Source organism: Limulus polyphemus, unplaced genomic scaffold, assembly GCF_000517525.1.
Source record: "Limulus polyphemus unplaced genomic scaffold, Limulus_polyphemus-2.1.2 Scaffold2955, whole genome shotgun sequence".
NCBI lineage: Eukaryota > Metazoa > Arthropoda > Merostomata > Xiphosura > Limulidae > Limulus > Limulus polyphemus.
The window spans coordinates 34,868-54,285 of record NW_013668565.1 but is presented as its reverse complement, the minus strand read 5'-3'; the positions used below and the strand labels follow the sequence as shown (position 1 = coordinate 54,285).

Here is a 19,418-nt window from a genome sequence, read left to right as displayed (position 1 = left end):
TAAAACCCAGCCAAGACAGGTCACTTTGTAAAGACTAAAGGTCAGTTTTATATTATTCAATACAGTAACATGAATGCACATGTGCCGCATCATTGTAACTTCTGTAGTGTTAGCCTGGAATAGCTGAAAGGTCAATATAATAAAAATAATAGATATATATAAATATATAATGTTATGAGATTTAGGCTATTTAGTCTAAACATTTATGTTTCTGTGTTATAATTTGTTGTCATTCTAAAACAAAAGAGGCATAATTTATATTTATTACCTAATTTTTCCTGGTGGTTATGAGATCGGTCAAATCTACCAAAGCCATAAATATAATTGTTACTGAAAATAACAGATAAAATATAGTTTTTTCTTAAAAAACATTTGAAAATTTTCTGATGCATAAAAGTATATTTAATCTTAAAATTAAAATTACTTTGCATGTTGGATAGGCAACATGTGAAATGAAAAAAAAGGCAAGAGAAAATCACTGCTTTACAAACCTTAAGACTTAATAAAACAAATTGATATTTTGCATATGAAAGCATTGTAATGTTTACTGATAATCTGCCAAATTTTCTTAACATACATTTACTAATTAAAAGTTATAGCATGAAAACTATAACAAGCACAAAACGGTTACAAGGTCGATCCCAGAACCGAGCCCGTACTGAAAGAGTTAAATTAATGATGAGTTTACATGAGTCATTTACACGTCAGAATTTGGGTGATATATCATTTTGTGAAAATAACTTGAAATCAAATTCATTTGAAATAAATGTAAAAATATTTTTTACAAACACAGACAAGAAGTAAATTCTGAAATACTGTCAAACATTAAGGACATTTAATAGGACTGAGAGAAGTGCAATACGTATTATGAAATGAAAACGTATTATAATACAATTTATTATAGACAAAGACATTTAAAGAATGCATTAGTATGTAATAAAAAATATTTTCTGAATCTGTGTGGATATACAACAAATAAAACCAAAAAAATAATCTAAAAATTCACATATTAACACTTTTGTTATGGGCATCTTTTTCTGTGCATGTCATGAGGTTTTAGTGAATTGAATTCAAAATTTAACTACTTTTTTACCATGGTAAACAAATATATATAGCATTCAAACATAGCTAATATTTCATATTTTAGGAGCTACAAGTTTTAACTTCTTAATTTTACAAGGCAATATTAAAAATATACTGAATTTCCTCTAGTTTGAGAAACATGACATTTTCTTTCTAGGCATCTCTCTTCTTTAATTTATTTACCACACCTCCAAGAAGTATGAAATTTAAGATAAATTACTCACTATTATGATGTCATCACTCAGACAAAGCATAATTTCATAGCTTTTAATTATATTTAGTTACAGAGCCATAAAATATAAAATAAGACCCCTCTTGCTACACCCACCTGTCACATCCTCTTTTTCAGAAATTGCCAACAGTTCTTTCTGACATTTAATACTATATCCCTTCGAGTTTTTGGCAAAAGATGGAAGCACCAGTGTCAGTGGGGAGGAAGGGTGGGAAGTGTAAGTGGAGATAAGTACCTATTGGAAATACATTCTCAGAGTAGGGAAATTATAATTTCCAATACGGTACATTACCTCACATAAATAGATAGAATCCCGCAATGAATGGATGGAGGGACCAGTGCAAAGGAAATAAAGAAGCATCCCACAAAAACATCAGAAGGACACTACCTAAGCTGAAACAGTCAGATTCAAAGATCTGATGTGGAGAACCACACCACATCAGAACCAGGTATACTTCTCGCCCATCATAGAAAGATGTTGCATACACGGGTGGAAAACAGAGGAGCACATCCAAATGGGAGAGAACTATGGCTGGAAAGTGATCCAAACCATGCAACAGACCATGAAACTTAATCCCAGAAAGTATAAAAGAAGGTAAATTGAAAAGAATGTGCCCCTAGGTGTAGAGTGTCTTGGGTGTGACAGGCCTGTACACAGTAAGTCAACTACATCCAAAACCCATGCCACCGGGAACTGACATACACATGGGGGTAGGATGAGGATCATACCATCTGTAAATCAACTACAATCCAAAACTCTTCCACCATATACAGACATCCATATGGGGGTAGTAAAGAGGATCATACCACCAGCAAGTTGACTACAATCCAAAACTCACACCACAAGGAACTGACAACCCTGTGGGAGTAGGAAAGAAGATCATACTGGTGGCATGTCAACTACAATCCAAAACCCAGCCATCTGGTGGGGGTATGAAAGAGGATCATGCCATCTTCACCTCAAGTTCATGAGACCAGAGGGAATCTAATACCCCAACTCATGAACAAGTACACGTGAATATGATAAATTGATAGATCGGTCCGGAAACCCAATATCCAGTATCGTATAGGTGTCTGCATAACATGAACCATCTCCCTCAAATGTGAAATTAACTGGAACCACCCCAAGTGCAGTAATATCATCAGAAAAGAATATCGAGGGATAGTGGAAGTGAAAGAACCATAACAATCCCCAATTTCCTCCACCGTGACCCACAAAACTGATGGAGTATAAAAGAGGGAGAAATATAGACATCTGTAATACACGTGTGAGGACTTCTGTTGATTGGTTCTACTCTAAATCCAAAACCCGGCTACTGGGAATTGACATCCATATGGGGATAGGATGAGGAATCCCAATCGAAGGGGTGAACTGCAATTTGATATCTCATTTACATTTGTTTTTATGTATCATAGTGCAGGACATTACATCATCTACACCAGCAAAACACCACCACCCTACTCTTAACTAAATGGTTTTATAACCATTTCTATATTTTGTATGTATTTCATTAACCCATTCTGGAGGATGCCTCGATAGTCCACCACTCCAGCAGCTTGGAACTGGAAAGTGGTAAGAACTCAAATTCCACTAGAAGAAAAGGGGGTAAAATGCGGCAGAGAGTTCATAGGAATGTCAACAGCTGAGACAGTGCAATAGGTGACCATGAAACCCTATTTTTAAAAGCAGACCATACCAATTCATTCAATACAAGGCATGGCAAGAATAGGCAGCTATCTCCCTTCTGCCTACCCACATAGTCCATGGGTTGGTATAGTCTGGAACTTATGAAGCAATTCTATTGCAAGGATAAACCTACAAGCAATCTTGTGGAACACCCCATTTCTGCAGTGTGCATTTCATGGCCATGGAATTATAATATGCAAGTTGACAGGGCTTGACAGTCAGATTTGAAAGGTTAAAGAATACCTGGTCAGGCACCACTTGCCACAGAGCAGGATTCAAACAAAGAGTAATAAGAGAGAATTTAGCCAGTTAAAATCTCACTAAAGTCTGAAGAATGGCTATAGGTGGAAAACAAGCCTGAAGAGGAAGAAACCGTGATCCTATGCAAATAAGGAGAGATGAACATATTAGGAGTAGTCCACATGTCCGATTAAAGAATTCCCTCCAATGAACAACGATATGAGATGCCAGAGAAAAGGAAAGGTGTCGAATTTGATGAGAAGACACCTGGAACAAAGTACAGGAGGAAGACAATAAAGAGGAATAAGCCAATTGAATCAAAATATGAACCCAACTGTTAAGGGTGGAAGGAGAAAGATCACAATCAGAGGAAGACTGCCAAGGAATAAAGAGGCAGGAACGGGTACCACGGAAAGAAGCCATGTGGGCAACATAACAGCGAAGAGCACGTACAGGACATAGAAGTCTCTCCGGATCAGACCTAGGATAAAGGTGTGAAATGGCTGCCGAAGTTTTGGGAGGAAAGAACGATCCGGATAAAGTACAATATATGTAGGATGATAAAGAGTATGTGAAACATCGATGGCAAACAAGTCAGATCAGCGACACCCACAGGCTAAGAGGAGAAGGAAATAAGTCTTAAGGGAAAGGTGAAACAAGGAGCATGTAAAAAATGGTTTGAATGGAGGCAAACTGAAGCAGTGAAGTATGACATTAACATCCCAGTTGGAAGGGTAGCCCACTGCGATGGAGGAGGAATTCAGAAGGAACACATCAACAGGGAAAGGGTAAGAGAGGTAAATACCCTACTGTATTGGGAAAAGGAATGGTGTGGGACAAAGCCACCAGATAACCCAAGATTAAGAAGACAGAAGACCCTCGACTGAAAAGCCAAGTAAGAAATTTTGCAATACAAGAAACAGTGGGTCAGTCAGAAGAAAACATTCCATTTACATTGATAAGCTTCCAATGGAGGAGGGGTAACTGGAATGAGCCAGAAATGAAGCTATTTGTCGGAACAAGCCAGATCTCCTTGCCAAGGACCAGATAAAAATGAAGCATGAAAATGGAAGACAAAGCGCTGGATGAAGCACCAGTGACCAAGGTTGATGAAGAAAGAAAGGTGACAGATGAAGAGGTAACAGAGGGGTAAGTTGGAGCTGAAGAAGTTGCAGAAACAACTGCTGAGCTGGCTAATAAGGAGCAATCAGAAGGACTTGACATGAAGTGGTATGGATGATCGAAATAACCCGGTGAAGAAGTCAGATGGTAGGATAAACATATAGGTATTTGTTGGTCCAATCCTGGCTGAAAGCATTGACAGCCAGGGCAAGAGAATGAGGATCCGGAGACCAAAACAGAGGGAATTTGTGGTTGAGGGATGTGGCAAAAGTATCTACGTGAGGAATACCACACTGAAGGCAAAGCCACTGGAAAACATGAGAATCAAGAGATCATTCCATTGAATAGATTTTGTCTGGGCAGGAAAGCCAATCCACAACAATATTGAAAGCATCTGGAACATGACATGCACTGATGATTGAGATAAGCAACCACTATAGAAGTGTCGGAATGGATCATTACCAGACACTTTCTGTCCAGATGGAGAAAATGAACCAAAGCTATGCTACAGCGAAAAGCTCCAAGTTGTTGATATGATAAGACTTCTGGGCTGCAGACCAATACCATGATGCTTCATGTTGATTGACCCAAGCTTCTCATCCCTGAATGTATGTATCCATTTCATGTGTAAATCTGGACGAGGAGGAGGAACTGGGACACCAGTTGACGTGCGAGTCTTGTCCAACAACCATTGCAGATTGTCCACAAGAGTAGGAGGAAGCGTAATATGAGCCAGCAAAGGATTCCATGCAAGATTCCACTGGTCATGAAGAGCCCACACATGAGCACAACTGAAGTGGATAATTGTTGGTAAATCCAATGATGGGTCACCACCACCTGCAGCCAGTAAAAGAGTGATTGTAGGAGGTATGACCTGAAGTGGTAACATGAACCTCAGAATTCATTTCAGAAATATGATTCTATGTTTGATAGCCAAATGCAAATGTGAGAGAAAAAAAAACAGGGAAATTAAGTTAAAGTAAAAGGCATCTTCAATATAAAGTAAAAAAATTAATGAAGTAATCTCATTTTGGAATTGAAACTATTAAATTCATGAGTGAAAAGCACACGAAAAGCACCAAAAGCAAAAAATGTCTGAATGCTAGCACTGTCAAACAAGAAGTAATAGTTATATAGAATGGATCAGAGGGAATCTTATACATCATGAGAGTATGTCGCACTCCTATTGGTGGAGAGTTGACGCATGATGATTTGCATGAGAGACGCATTGGAATCAGTCAATTTCAATGCAGGGGAGATAAAAGGCCTGTGGCAAGCATAAACAAATTTTTTGAAAATAGAGGGGAGCACTGAACGAGAATAGCTATTTATGTGAGAAGAGGTAATGTACCATATGGGAATATAAAGTTTTACTGACAAAAAAACGTTTGAAATTTAGTTAGGATGTTTTAGAGTGAAATTTGAGATTTTTCAAATGAAGAAAAGTATTTATCATCTTAACATGATAATCACTTTGCACTCAACGCAGTCAACATGGAGATATCTTTATTGAAAATACTTCAGTAACAATTTAGATTTTTTGTCTACAAATGACTCTTAATGATTAATGAAAGCTTGCAAAACATTAACCAAATCATATAATTTAAAACATATATATACATACTCTGCTATATGCACTCCAAGCAGAATGGCATCATTCATGCTCAATGTCTTTGGTCGATCCAAGGAAAGTTTAATTCGTCTCTCACTACCTCCTGGTGTTGCTGGAATTTCCACCAGCTGAATGCTATGAGGCTGTTTTCCAAAAGGAGATCGTCCTGAGAGTGGCTGCATGTGTCTTTTGTAACATGACCCACTAAATCATATGAATTTCCAATTATCTTAAAACACTACCCAATTAACAATAATTAATAAATTAGATAATCGTAAAATCTCTCTCAATTTATAAAAAACTGTTTATAAAAATTTTAAGTTTACAAAATGCATGATATATTTTCTTGGAAAAGCAACAGAATTACTAATAAACTCTTTTACTTTCTATAACCAAATAATTACAAAATTTAATAAGAGGTTTCAAAAATACTTCATACATTTTAAATTTTACACGTAGCTCTTAAGCATCATCAGAGGATATTTTTTGTCATAAGCTGACAAAACAGCTGTGACAGATATTTTTGCCAAAAACATCTATCATCTACATTTTCTTTGATATTTCTTATGTATATTTTTGAAATGAGCATAATAAAATTTAAACTGCTCACCAATACAGTTTGGATCTCTCCACCAGGGCATATGATTCCCCATCTCCAATGAAACTACCGCAGCTAGTGCATTTAAAGCATTCAGGGTGAAACTTGTGATCACCAGCAACCTGGAAGAAATATTTCATGATGTGTACATTTTTATATTTTGTTACCACTAAATTATGAAAATGTTGACAAAGTAACTTAAAACATTACTGAGTTTCACAGGAATCTAATTATTTAGTATATAGTTGAAATCTTGGAAAGAAAAATTGAGGACTTTGATTAAAGTAAATAAAAATGTTTTATAAAAGTATTTGTGGGCAGAAATAAGAAGTAAATTCACAGAAGGTTATGCAAATAATGTGACATACTATGATCAACGTCAAAACAAAAAAATACTGTGCATCAGCAACAGATAACATTATAAACAGCATTTATATAACATTATATATTACCTTTTTTTAAATTTAAATTACAGTTCCTTTATATATTAGAGGCTTGTTTTCTTAAACTAAAAAAAAAAAAATGACCTTTATTTAAACTTTATTTTATAATGATGGGGTTAGGTCTAATGATAGTTGGAGGGTACCAAATGTTTTTATAACTTCAGGTTTTCAAACACAAAGAAACTTCCAAATATTATACACAACTATGTTACATTTTAACAATATCTAATTGGTGAATGGAATATAATTTCTTAATCTTCTATGTTTCTGATAAACCACAACAAGTACACACATGACAAGCTGTGATACCAATAGAAGATGCTAAAGAACATAATAATAATGCAAGTTTCAAACCAGAGGTAGTAGTTCGTATTTCAACAAAAAACTAAATTCCTTCTATTTTTTCCTTCCTGCAATGGAAATGCTTAATTGCATGAAGCTTAGGAAAAACTTAATACAAACTATTTAGTTTCGGCTTTAGAAACTTCATATAATGTTCATTGTCTGAACACACAAGTTACTATTTAATAAATAAGGATTTGAATCACTTATAAGTCACTGGAACATTTTACCATCAACTACCATACTCTTTAAACCTAAAAAAAGTTTAAGTGATGATAGAACTGAAGAAAATTTCTGTAGTTTTCAAATGAGTGTAATTTAAACCTGAAAATATGTTCCAGAATGAAAAAACTCTAAAGAAACCATCAAATAATTCCCAGCTCTGTGATTTGTTCCCGAGTTCTCTAAAATACCCACTAAAATCGTCTGTTCTTCTCTGCCTAATCACTTTCCTACAAAACCATAAATGGTTTCTCATGCCATTTTATTCATTCTACCTTGATGAAAATATCTTATAATATGTTCTATATAATGGTATTTAAACTTTATCTGTATCTATGTTCAAAGCTGAGCTACATTTATAGTTGTAATCATAATAAGGCATAAAAAGAGAGGCTATTATTTTTAATTCAGTTCTATGTAAGTTGCTTGCTTTGATCAGTTATAGATTATTACTTTTATGTGATGTATTTCATCAATTCTGCACATGTGGCACTCAGGAACTTGTAAGGATTACTTACATTCAAAATTAAGATATGTTTCTTTGGCAGATTATGATGTTCAAATCAAATCTCTGTTTAACTTCAGAATAATTTGAAATGCAAATTGTACACTTGTTGCTCCTATTTTTTTCTGAAGTAACTTGAATGTTCAATAATTAATTTAGATGTTGAATCTATCATGTATAACTACATGTAGTAGCATGCGTGGAATGTACAAGAATGAAATTGGTGTTGAATGACACTATTTTGAGATTAACGAGTCACTGATCATGGTAGAGTTGAAACTATTTTTACTGAAACTTATCACAATGGACTTAGAATGATATTTATACAGGACTTTCTTGATATATATTCCTGCATAATAGTATTGATTCTTTTCTTTAACTGAAAAAAACAATACAAGCATAACATGTTCATAGCAAGTAAAACTAAGTATCAAATCAGTTCTTTAAGATAACCAATGGCAAAAAAAAAGTTAAATTCAATTATTCCTGTCATTTTTGTATTAGTTCTGAGCAGTATTATCATATCTGTAATAGGTCACTTATCCATGACTTTGTGACAAGCTTACCATAACAGGCCCTGTGATAATTTCTCCACAGTTCTGACAAGCTTCTCCATATTTAGCCCAGTAATCATTTTTGCAAAACAACAATCCATCCTTTTCAAAATACCAGTTACTGAGAGGAATATCACAGACAGAGCACCTGCACAGAATAAATATTTCAAGTTACTATTTTTTATATAAATTCAGAAATATCAAAAAAGTACAGATTACATAGTCTAAATTATTATAGATACTAAAAATTATTTTCATATTCATACATATTTTGGAATAAATTATGAAACAATCCCAACATATTTTTTTTCCATTTTTCTTCTTGCAAATGTAAAATGATGAATGTATTATTGAGATCATATGAAGAAATACCACAAGAAATAGAAATTAACTACTATCAGTGTTGTAGTCAAGACCTCAGTGCCTGAGGCCAAGACCTGAGGGTTTGAGACCAAAACCCTGTAATAAATTACAAAATGAAAAATAAAACAAGAATAAATTCACATGTGTCAAACAAACGTTATTAGCATCTTAACCACAAATCTTTTACACGTTAACCCCACAGTCTTTGTTTTAACGTCTCCTCCTATGAAAAAATATATAAAATGAAAGAATTTACTGACACCATAAACTCTTGAAAAACAACAAGTTTTTCTTTTGTTTTATTTGCTGACCTTTATCATCTTTGAAGCCAAACAGGATCACATCAGATCTACTAGACATGTTGAATATCTTGGATATTCTCTAACACTTAACGTAAATACGTGCACCAGATGAAGATCATACAAACTTGTAGCAAGCCTATGCTTAATGCAATGTATAGTAGCAATTATTTTTTAATAGTGCATGTTATAACTGTGGATTGATGTACAGGTATATGGCAGTTGGTGACATAATCAAAAATAAGGAAGGCATTATAAACATCATTGCAAAGGTGTAGTACAAACTACCAAGGGGTTATACTAGTAAAACATCTTTGATTCTATACTGCACCTTGCATGAACCACTGCGTAATTGATATTTAGCATATGATAATCCTGGGTAGGTCTAAATACAGGTAAAACTTTTAAATTTAGCCAATCTCATTTTTTGAGACCTGTAAAACATCAAGATCCAAATGGTCCAAGACTGAGATCTACAACACTGACTACCATATGTTTTGTGTTTTACACTTTAATACTCCATTTTTTAAACAAAAACCACTAATATGTTTATATTACCAGTCTGTTAATTAACAGTCAACTTAGTTAAATTTCCAGTGGTTATTACAATCAAGTTGTTGGAGACCAGTTAGAGGTATAAAGATGACCAGTTTTATTATGTATACCTTTTCCATTATTTTATTTTTTTCTAATGTAAAATAGATTTTCTGAAGTTCTTTTGCTCAAAGTAAACTGAGTTTTACAGATTTAACTCACAACTCATCTTGAATTTATGTTCAAATTTTATAGCTACAATTGCATAAGCATAATTTTAATCTCCATTCAAAGAATTTTTGCAAGTGTGCAGTCAATAGGATTCTCAAAAACACTTAAAAGGTAAGTAAACTGCATTTGAAATAGCAAATGATTAACATAGGCAACAGGGAAAACAAATAGGGTATCATCTTAATACAATCAAACTATGCTGTTGAAAGAGCTTATATCATACATAAATTCTTGTTTTAACTAAGTTGTTTTTGTAATCTTGAAGCAATAATACAAAAATTGAATTATGTAAACTACCAATTAACACTTCTCCTGAAACCTCCAAATATCCTGTTGAAAATAAAGTGCAAATTAATAAACACTACCTTTATACCTTCCCTATGTTACTAATATCAAACCTGGACTCTTAATAAAAATTAAGAATGCAAAATCATTACTTGCGAAATGAAATGCTTATGGAAAGCTTCAACATAACTAGAAGAAACAAGATAAGAAATGTAGAGGTCAAAGAAATGGTTCAAACAGCCACAACCAGCAAACACCTTGAAAAGCAAAGTGAGAATGCAGCCCAACCAACCAGCAGTAAGAGCATATAATATGAAAATAACAGGGTTCAAAGCAAGAGGGTGATTCAGGAAGAGAAAGATCGACAACATGACAGAGACTGAAAAACCACAGCTTTATACTGACACAGGCCTCTCATCTTGCTTTGGAACAGAAACTATCTCCCTGCAATGCCTCTTAGCAGATTCAAAAGGAAAAAGTAAAGTTCTTGTAATCTGAATTAATTTTTTATGCAGCATTGCTGCAGAATAAACACACCCTGAAAAAGTATCTTTTATAACTAAACTTTTTCAAGTTTGGTTTAGAACTTGTTGGTTTTTTATTTCTGCTCAGACAATGTTTCAGGCTACTTTAAGAATAACTCAGCACAGAGGAAAATGGCATATTTTCATAAACATTTCCATTAACAAATCTTATTGAGCTTTCTAACTTTCACCGAGTCCATCATCAGGTATCAGAATTTAGCATCAAAAAGTCTACATGACAAATACTGATGACTTTCTATCTTACTCATAATAATATCTGATTATGGAGTCAGTGGAAATCCAAATGCTCAAAAAAGTTTAAATATAAAAAATAAATTAAGACTGATGCTACAGCTGAATGAAATTAATTTAGTAATCAATTTACTGTTGCAATTATGATGACAGTCACCTGTATCTATCCTGAGAGCCATAAAAAGCAATGTCAGCAATAAATTTAAGCACTTATGACTAAAAAGACCATATTGTTATAAATAACACTATAAAAATAACATAAATAACTGAATAGTCTAATAAAGCAAGAATTTATAAAAAGAAGAAATGCAAATTTTTTAAAATATTATGAATTATATTTAATTTATAAATTGAATCAACATATTATTTAAAAAAGAAACAAAGCTTTAGTACTTTCTTTACTTAATGTGGGATTAAATGCCTCAAAAATAAATTAAAAACAATCATAATGCCATTAAATAAAAAACAGATGTGACTAAAAATGCCTCACTGGAACTTTATTTTACGTTAATATATTAATTAAGGAAAAACTTGTGATTTTAGCCAAAATATATTTATTTCCCAAAGAAAAAATTGGAATATGAATATCCTAATTGTTATTTTTTGTTTCATAGATAGAGAAGCATCCTCTGATGGGTTAGTGGTAGGTTTACAAACAACACTAAAATCTCTGGTTTGATTCCCCATAGTACACTGATTATGGCTAGCCCATTATGTAGCTTCATGCTAAAACAACAACAATCATAGAGAAGCAAAAAGTAACCATGTAGAAAATAAGACAGAACCAGTTTTGTTTTGTTTTTTTTACTAGAAAAGACTGTTATTCTTATGTTATTTTAATTCTGAAAGGAATACAGTTGGAAATATTGTATAAGAGATCTTGAGAGTTGCACAACTGTTTCTCTATAATTTAAATAAACTACTTTTAAAGCTACCAAGTGTCATTTTCAAGATTTTAGGAAAATCAACTTTCAGAAAATGTACATATGGTTAAAAAAGGAACTGGTGGCTGATCTAAATGAACAAAAATACAAAATATAATCAATATATAAAAAAAAAAATATATTTCTTACAGAGCCTCACATTCAAAGAAAAAGGAAATTCCTATATTGTTAAGGACAGGAACTAAACTATGAATTAAAAAAAATCAACTTTAAGTTCATGAAACTTACAGGTACAATGGAAGATACTAAGGTTTATCAACGTAAAAAGTTTATAAAATTACAATTAATTTAAAGAAAGGTGTAAAACGCTTAATGACTCAAAACACCTGACACTGTAACTTTTAAAACGTTTCTAAGTATATATATATTATCTGATAAGAAAAACATTTATGAAAGATTTATTCACATAAGCACAAAAGAAACTAAAGAAAATTACCTGATTCCAATACTACAGTGGCATAGAGAAAGAAATTATTTATAATTAGATACAGATATTCATATGTGATATACATTACTACTACTACTAATATTATTACTATTAATATTAGTATTATTAGCAGTATTACTATGCATTAAAACACAATTAAACTATTAACAGAAACACTACCGAATGAAAATTGACTGGTGAAAACTAGGTTAACATTTATGTTCCACAATACTTTAAGTAATTATATGAATGGAAATAAAGAATATGTTTACCCTATAGTATTAATTATTATAAGACTGAGAATGACTAACCTGAAGCAATCGTTATGCCAATCGCTGTTTAACGCCTGAATATACTCATCATCATCAATAACATTTAAACAGCCAGCACAAACCATAAGGGCATCATCTGAAAAATTCACACAAAATATTTTTTTTTTATTTAATTTCGCCTAATATATTTCGTGAGCAATAAAGTATCGTTAATATGTTAAAAATTCGATAAATTGTAATGGTTGTTTCTCTATCATACCTGATGCCTCCTCCATGGTTCTTCATAGCGTTAGTCTTTTACCACATACATTATACGCATGCTCAGAAACCAGTGACATTGATAAAATAAAATCACCAGAGGGCGAAATGAAATATTACAGATATTTTTTTTTCTTTCTTTTCTTAAATTTAAGTTAAAGTATTTTTATTGGCTTTTGTTTGTTTATTTGCTTGGAGTTAAGCACACAGCTACACAATGGGCTATCTGTGCTCTGCCAACCACGGGTATTGAAACCCGGTTTCTAGCGTTGTAAGTCCACAGACATGCCGTTGTGCCACTGGGGGGCTTTTATTGGCATTAACGAGATAAAATATACTGTTTTTGACTTCTTGCAACTAGAAAATAATAGTTTATTTCATACGTCTCAAAATTAAAATTCCATAAAGGAGGTGATTATTCCAGTAGTTTAAACTAAACATATTTTTGTCGAGTACGTGCCCCAAAAACAATCTGAAAAAGAACCAACTGTGAATTGAGCAGAATTCTAAATTGTGACTTTGCTTACGAAGAAGATGCTTTGGCTAAGTTAAAGATCTATTGAATGTCATCAGTGTCGGTTTTCACATTAAAGGACATTGTATCACTCTTAGATATTTCTAAATATTATGCAATTGAATCGTCTTGATATAAAAATGTTGGCATATATATAAATATTGTTGTAAGCTATTGTTGCTTTCTGGAAATATCTTGTACCTTCGTGAATTGTCGGGAGATTACTAGATATAGGGTACTCTGGTATATATAAGAGGGTGACAACGTGACGGCACAACAATGTGTGTGTAGACAGTGAGTAATTGATCTGCAGTCAGAGAGTATTATTGAGCACGTTCGTTGTTATCGCGTTTGTCTTAGCGTAATTGTTGAAATTAAGTGTATGGTAAAGTTATATTCGGAAAGAATAAACCAGTTTTATTAAGTAAGGACTTGTGTCGCTAAAGTTTCGTCGGAGTTACGGAAAGTTAATTAACAAACGGAGACGTAACACTATATTTTCATTGTTTTAAATGCCCCCATTGGCACAGCGGTATGTCTGCGGACTTTCAACGCTAGAATCCGGGTTTCGGTACCCGTGGTGGGCAGAGCACAGATAGCCCATTGTGTAGCTTTGTGCTTAATTACAAACAAACAAACATTGTTTTAATTTAGATGTTCGCCAGAGAACGCATGACATTAAGATCAAGTAAGTCCATAAAAGTAGTCTTACAATATCTAGAAATTTCGAGAAAAGATCAAGAATCTAGTATATTCGACTAATACCTAGACATGGGTACATTAGTCATAAATACAAGTAAGCAGTGAGTTGGTCAGGTGAAGTATTCATTCTAGAAGTGAATGAAAATTCACAATTTAAAGAATTATTAAGTATACACAAAACTCAGTAGACAGCATTCATATATTAAAACTAATACAACGTTGAGAATACCTAATACAGGCTGTAATAATACTAGCAGGCATGTTTTTGCAAGATCAAACAAAAAACGACTGAAACTCTGTTTTCAAATTTCAAGCATCCCACAAGAGGAGTGAAATGCACCAACTAATAATTTGTTGTATGCTTGTATGTTTGTTTGTAATTAAGCACAAAGCTACACAATGGGCTATCTTTACTCTGCCCACCACGGGTATCGAAACACGAATTCTAGCATTGTAATTATGCAGACACACTACTGTGTTACTGGGGGTTAACAGTATGCTAAATATAATGTAATTTAAGACAGTTTATTGTTCCAGAAAAAACGTTCATAGAAATAAGATTAATAAACAACTTTGTAAAACAGAAGCACTGGGTGTAATTTTCATGTGTCTTCCTAAACTGTGATACTGTATAGTGTTATCATATATAACTTGTTTTTCATTAATAGAAGACGTTTAATCAAAATTATATTCATAATACCTTTTGTGAAAGTACTTATTTAGAACAGCAATTCTAAAACAGTTTAAAATAATAATAAAAGTGGGTCTTGTTTTTTTAACATTGCATTAATGAATTCATCATTTCTTTCAATAGATATGATTTGTACATTTTTCTGGTATACGAAACAATATTGTATGTTGTTCTTTTAGACCACGAAAGTTGACCATAAACTTAGAAGTAATGGTGATAGTTCTGAAGCAACTTGAAATTTTCGAGGAAATTTCATCAATTGCTTCAAGAGTTTTGAAGTGTTTAGGAGAAAACTTAAAGGTTGTTAACGAAGTATTTCGAAGGTCTCACCAGCTGCTTCAAGAGCTTTAAGTATTTAAAAGTACTCAGAGTAAGTATTTAAACGTTTTAACGAAGTCATTTAAAGATTTCATCAATTGTTTCAATAGCTGTGGATATTTAAAAATACTTAGAATAAAAGCTTAAGAGTTTCAATACAAGCAAGCAAGTTAATATAGATATAAAAAGAAAAGGGAGGCGACAATGGGACGCCTCTGTTATGAAATAAGCCTTGAGAAATTAATAAACAAGAACTTGGTTATACAAGAGGCAACATTCAGAAGTAAGCAGTACAACACGTGCATTACTTAAAATAAGCTTGAGAGGCGAGCCTGGGAATCGGTGACCCAGGGTCAATAGCAGAGTTAGTAAGAACTATTGCATCACAAACAGGATGTGAACACCAATACATGTGACAGTTTGATGAAGTGTTGGACTCACTCTCTTAGCACTATGGAAGCTACAGAAAAGTTTATATTTAGTGAATCATCTCGGTGCTTTGAAGCAGTATTATTTACAGTACATGGGTGTAGCAGCACAAGTGAATAGGCGGCCGGCTAACACCACTTATCTATGACCAATAACTTGAGAGTTTTGGTTTAGGTTCTGGATTAGCCTGGGAATTGCCCTAAAGTATCCAATAGGAGCACAGAACTACTTGTGGGTGATGCTGTGTCCTATTTGGTGGGGTCGCACTAACACTAGGAATGAGAGTTTAAAAACCCATGTCAGAGGCTGATAAATCAGTTCTCCAGACAGCAAAAGCTCTCCACCAGTTCCCCAGCAGTTCTCTCTAAGAAGAAAATGAAGCTGAAGTTTTCCAATTTGGCTATAGCCTCCAAAACTCCAACTCTACTGTAAGTATAGTCTCTCTCTCTCTCTCTCTCTCTTGATCAGCTAGTGTAAGAAGTATCAAGTTTAAATAGTAAAGTTTTATCAGTAATGTTTTGATAATTTGTATGTTAACTGTGTAATGGTTTTATAACAAGTAATTGATGTTAATAAATATTATTTTTGAGTGTATACTGTTGGTCTGAGACTCATATTCTTTAGTCTAACTGTAAACTCCTCGAGTTAGTGACGTGTGGCTCCACTCGTCTCAACAAATCCTCCAATAAATAAATTTGGTGTAAAGATTGGTTTTAATTGAAACTCCAGCAATTAAGCTCACCTGAGCGCTAACCTTTACAGTTCTGATCTGTCTAAAATCTGATCTAAAATAGTTTACACAAAATGGTGTGCTATATTCATGCATTATACTGTGAGGAGATTTTACTTCCAATAGTGTTGTCATTAATTATTTCGTCAGATGTGACAAGCAAATATGGGTACGTTGTGTTAAAAGATATTCAAAATTTCTTTGGTTTTATACATAGCTAATACCATACTTTCATACAGTCCTGTAGAAAATGTTTAGATACTGTTCTACATTGATGTTATTGAGTAAATTCCCGAGTGGTGTGTTCCCTATGGGAAAGACAGACTTCTCTCATCTGTTCTTTAGGCAAAGTATGAACACAAATACTACCATCAGCTTTAACAAGCTAGAAACAGGACTCTAAAAAGATGACTTGTTGTCCGTGTCTAAACTGTTAGTTGGCATACTTTTTTGCCCAAGTAACATGGTGATAGCAGTGAGTTGTGGTTAATATCAGTTTATAGATAGCCCTTCTTGCAAAATAACTTTGTGTGGTTAGTCTCCTATTAATTGTTCTTCTGTGTACCCTGAAATGAATGTGTTCAAGCCATTCCTGTTCTAAGGTGTTGCAAGACTTCTTTCGACCATGATGTGTTAACCTGATCAAAACAGAGTCATCTCAGACAATAGATTTTTGGCATCTGTCAGTAGACTTCCTGGAACAACGTTTCTTGTACTGCAATTACATTTCAGGATTCTGGATAAAGTGCACTGGAAGTACTCTACTGTTCTGGCAATGTCTATTTGCTTCATACCATTTCTGGATCGTCGAACAATTTGATACCCCTATGACTTCTGGCACGTGATGAGGTATGACACAACACCAAGTAAAGCGAAATTGTCTAACCAAAGCATTGATCTGTTTCGAAAAATATTATACTAAAGGCACACCCTTTTATACAAAACTGGTTTGTATGTGTGTTTTGATGAACAAATGCTCAAAACAACTTATACAGACCAGAATAACAACTTGTACATATTTGTACTACTCGAGCATTTACTCAATAACTACTCTATTCATGTAGACAATGACATCAGTATAGAACAGTATGTGAAAATTTTGGCCGAGAATATATATATAATTTGGCAGTTTTAAGATAACACTGTTAAGTTACTTATTATTTACTTTACAATATCAAAGCTTTCTGATCTACTACGATATTTCTTGCTTTGTAGAAGAATAAAAATGAATTCTACCAATTTACCAAATTATTTTTTTAAACTTATAATTTTGTTCCTTGTTTCCTTCATTCTTCTCTCAATTGGGGTAATGTATACTTCTCATATTTTGCCATTTTCTTTTTGTCAAGTTCGATGAAGATGACTTTCAAAACACCACTGGAGCAAAGTATAAGCCTAGAATGATCCAGTTGCATGTCAGAGTTATTTAACAGGATAATTTTAAACCTACCCCATTCATAAAAGTTAGTAAGTAATTAGGATTAGTCATTGATATTTATACCCCAGGGCTACAAGTTGATATTAAAGAGTTTATTCCAAAGCTCCAAACACATCTGCTAACAAGGCTGAGTCAATGTTCTGTCCCTGATCTGAATCCCACTGTGGCCAGTACATCTTTATCTTTGGGCTGTATAGAAAGACTGCTTACCAGGAGGGTTTTTCACACAATGATTAATTCACAAAATAATTGGTTTTAAACTCCTATTGTTTGCCTGAGCATCTTTGAGTTGAATGTTGAATCACATTACATCTTCATTATCACTTGTGGACGTTCCATCTTAGACTATGCTCTGTTGTATTTTAGATTGGTTGTCCATACTAACCTCTAGATTACCTCTTTTCAAATTCATTAACTCATTTCATGAATTCATTAACACATAGGCTTTGGGATGGCAATGGAATAGTTATAACATGCATTATAAGGTATGTTATAATTCGAAATTTTATGTTATCTATGTTATGACTTATTTGTTTCAAAGAAACCTTTAAAAATATTTAAACTACAATTTTGTTGTCACGTGACCCACGAACTATGAAAAATCTCAACTTTCACATTTTCTATCTTGAATCAGGTAGCCTAAATTTTGTAGATATATGTCTAGACAATAAGTGCACTTACTTGACCCATGGATATGTAAGCTACAAAGTTCTTTGGATGAATCCAGTGGAAACAAGTAATACATTTGGCCAACCCTTGACAGGTGCCACGCCCATTTTCTATACTTAGCCTTGAGATTTACAAGCCACATGTACTTATTTGACACATTTGTTTATAATCATTAGAAAGAGCTCATTTTACACTATAATCCAACTGTGGTTATTTTGAAATTGGCATGCAGTTGTCATCATTGGGTACTTGTAACTGCCAGTAGTATTGTTAGCTGATTTATCTATATAGCACTTACAGTTGTTTTTTACCTAAATATGTTATAGTTAGAAAAACAGTTAAATTGTATTTAGGTTTCACTTTTATATTTTAGTTAGTTACGTAATATTTATGTTTCAAAGTTCATATTTGAAAAGTTTAATAAGTTTTATATAATAAGCAAAACTTCACCTCGCTTACAAGGCTTAAATTTCTAAGAGAGTGCAAAACATTTTGCTGGAGTCTAAACCAATGATAATGCTATATCTTCTGGGGCACCTGCAATTTTTGAAGTTATTCTTTGCTACTACAATAAGCTCTTTGAGCGTTTTTGAATTTTGGGCAAAGTTACATGAGGGCTATCTGCACTTAGACATCCCAAATTTAGCAGTGAAAGATTAAAGGGAAGGCAGCTAGTCCTCACCACCAAAAGCCAACTCTTGGGCTACTCTTTTACTAACAAATAGTGGAATCGACCCTCTCATTATAATTCCCCTATGACTGAAAGGGTAAGCATGTTTGGTGGGACAGGGATTCGAACACATGACCCTCAGAATATGAGTTGAGTGCCCTAACCAAATGGCCATGCCAAGTGAAGCAATTGGATATATTTTGGAGGAAATTTTACAATTGCTTCCAG

At 33.5% G+C, this 19,418-nt stretch overlaps 1 protein-coding gene across 3 annotated transcripts in view; it reads right to left on the bottom strand.

Annotated features, from left to right (window-relative positions):
* The window catches only part of LOC106468301 (LIM domain kinase 1-like), a 79,905-nt gene extending 66,826 nt beyond the window's left edge, over positions 1-13,079 (bottom strand). For 2 of the 3 annotated variants that reach the window (XM_022396640.1, XM_022396641.1), the window contains exons 1-6: positions 13,031-13,062; positions 12,811-12,907; positions 12,509-12,520; positions 8,653-8,788; positions 6,587-6,696; positions 5,989-6,180 (exon numbers count right to left, since the gene is read on the bottom strand). In XM_022396640.1, the coding sequence (XP_022252348.1) occupies positions 5,989-6,180; positions 6,587-6,696; positions 8,653-8,788; positions 12,509-12,520; positions 12,811-12,907; positions 13,031-13,046 (563 nt within the window). In that variant the 5' untranslated portion in view covers positions 13,047-13,062. Of the gene's footprint in view, positions 1-5,988; positions 6,181-6,586; positions 6,697-8,652; positions 8,789-12,508; positions 12,521-12,810; positions 12,908-13,030 lie in introns of all 3 variants that reach the window. The other variant, XM_013928719.2, reaches the window with a different exon arrangement.
* Positions 13,080-19,418: the final 6,339 nt, after the last annotated feature.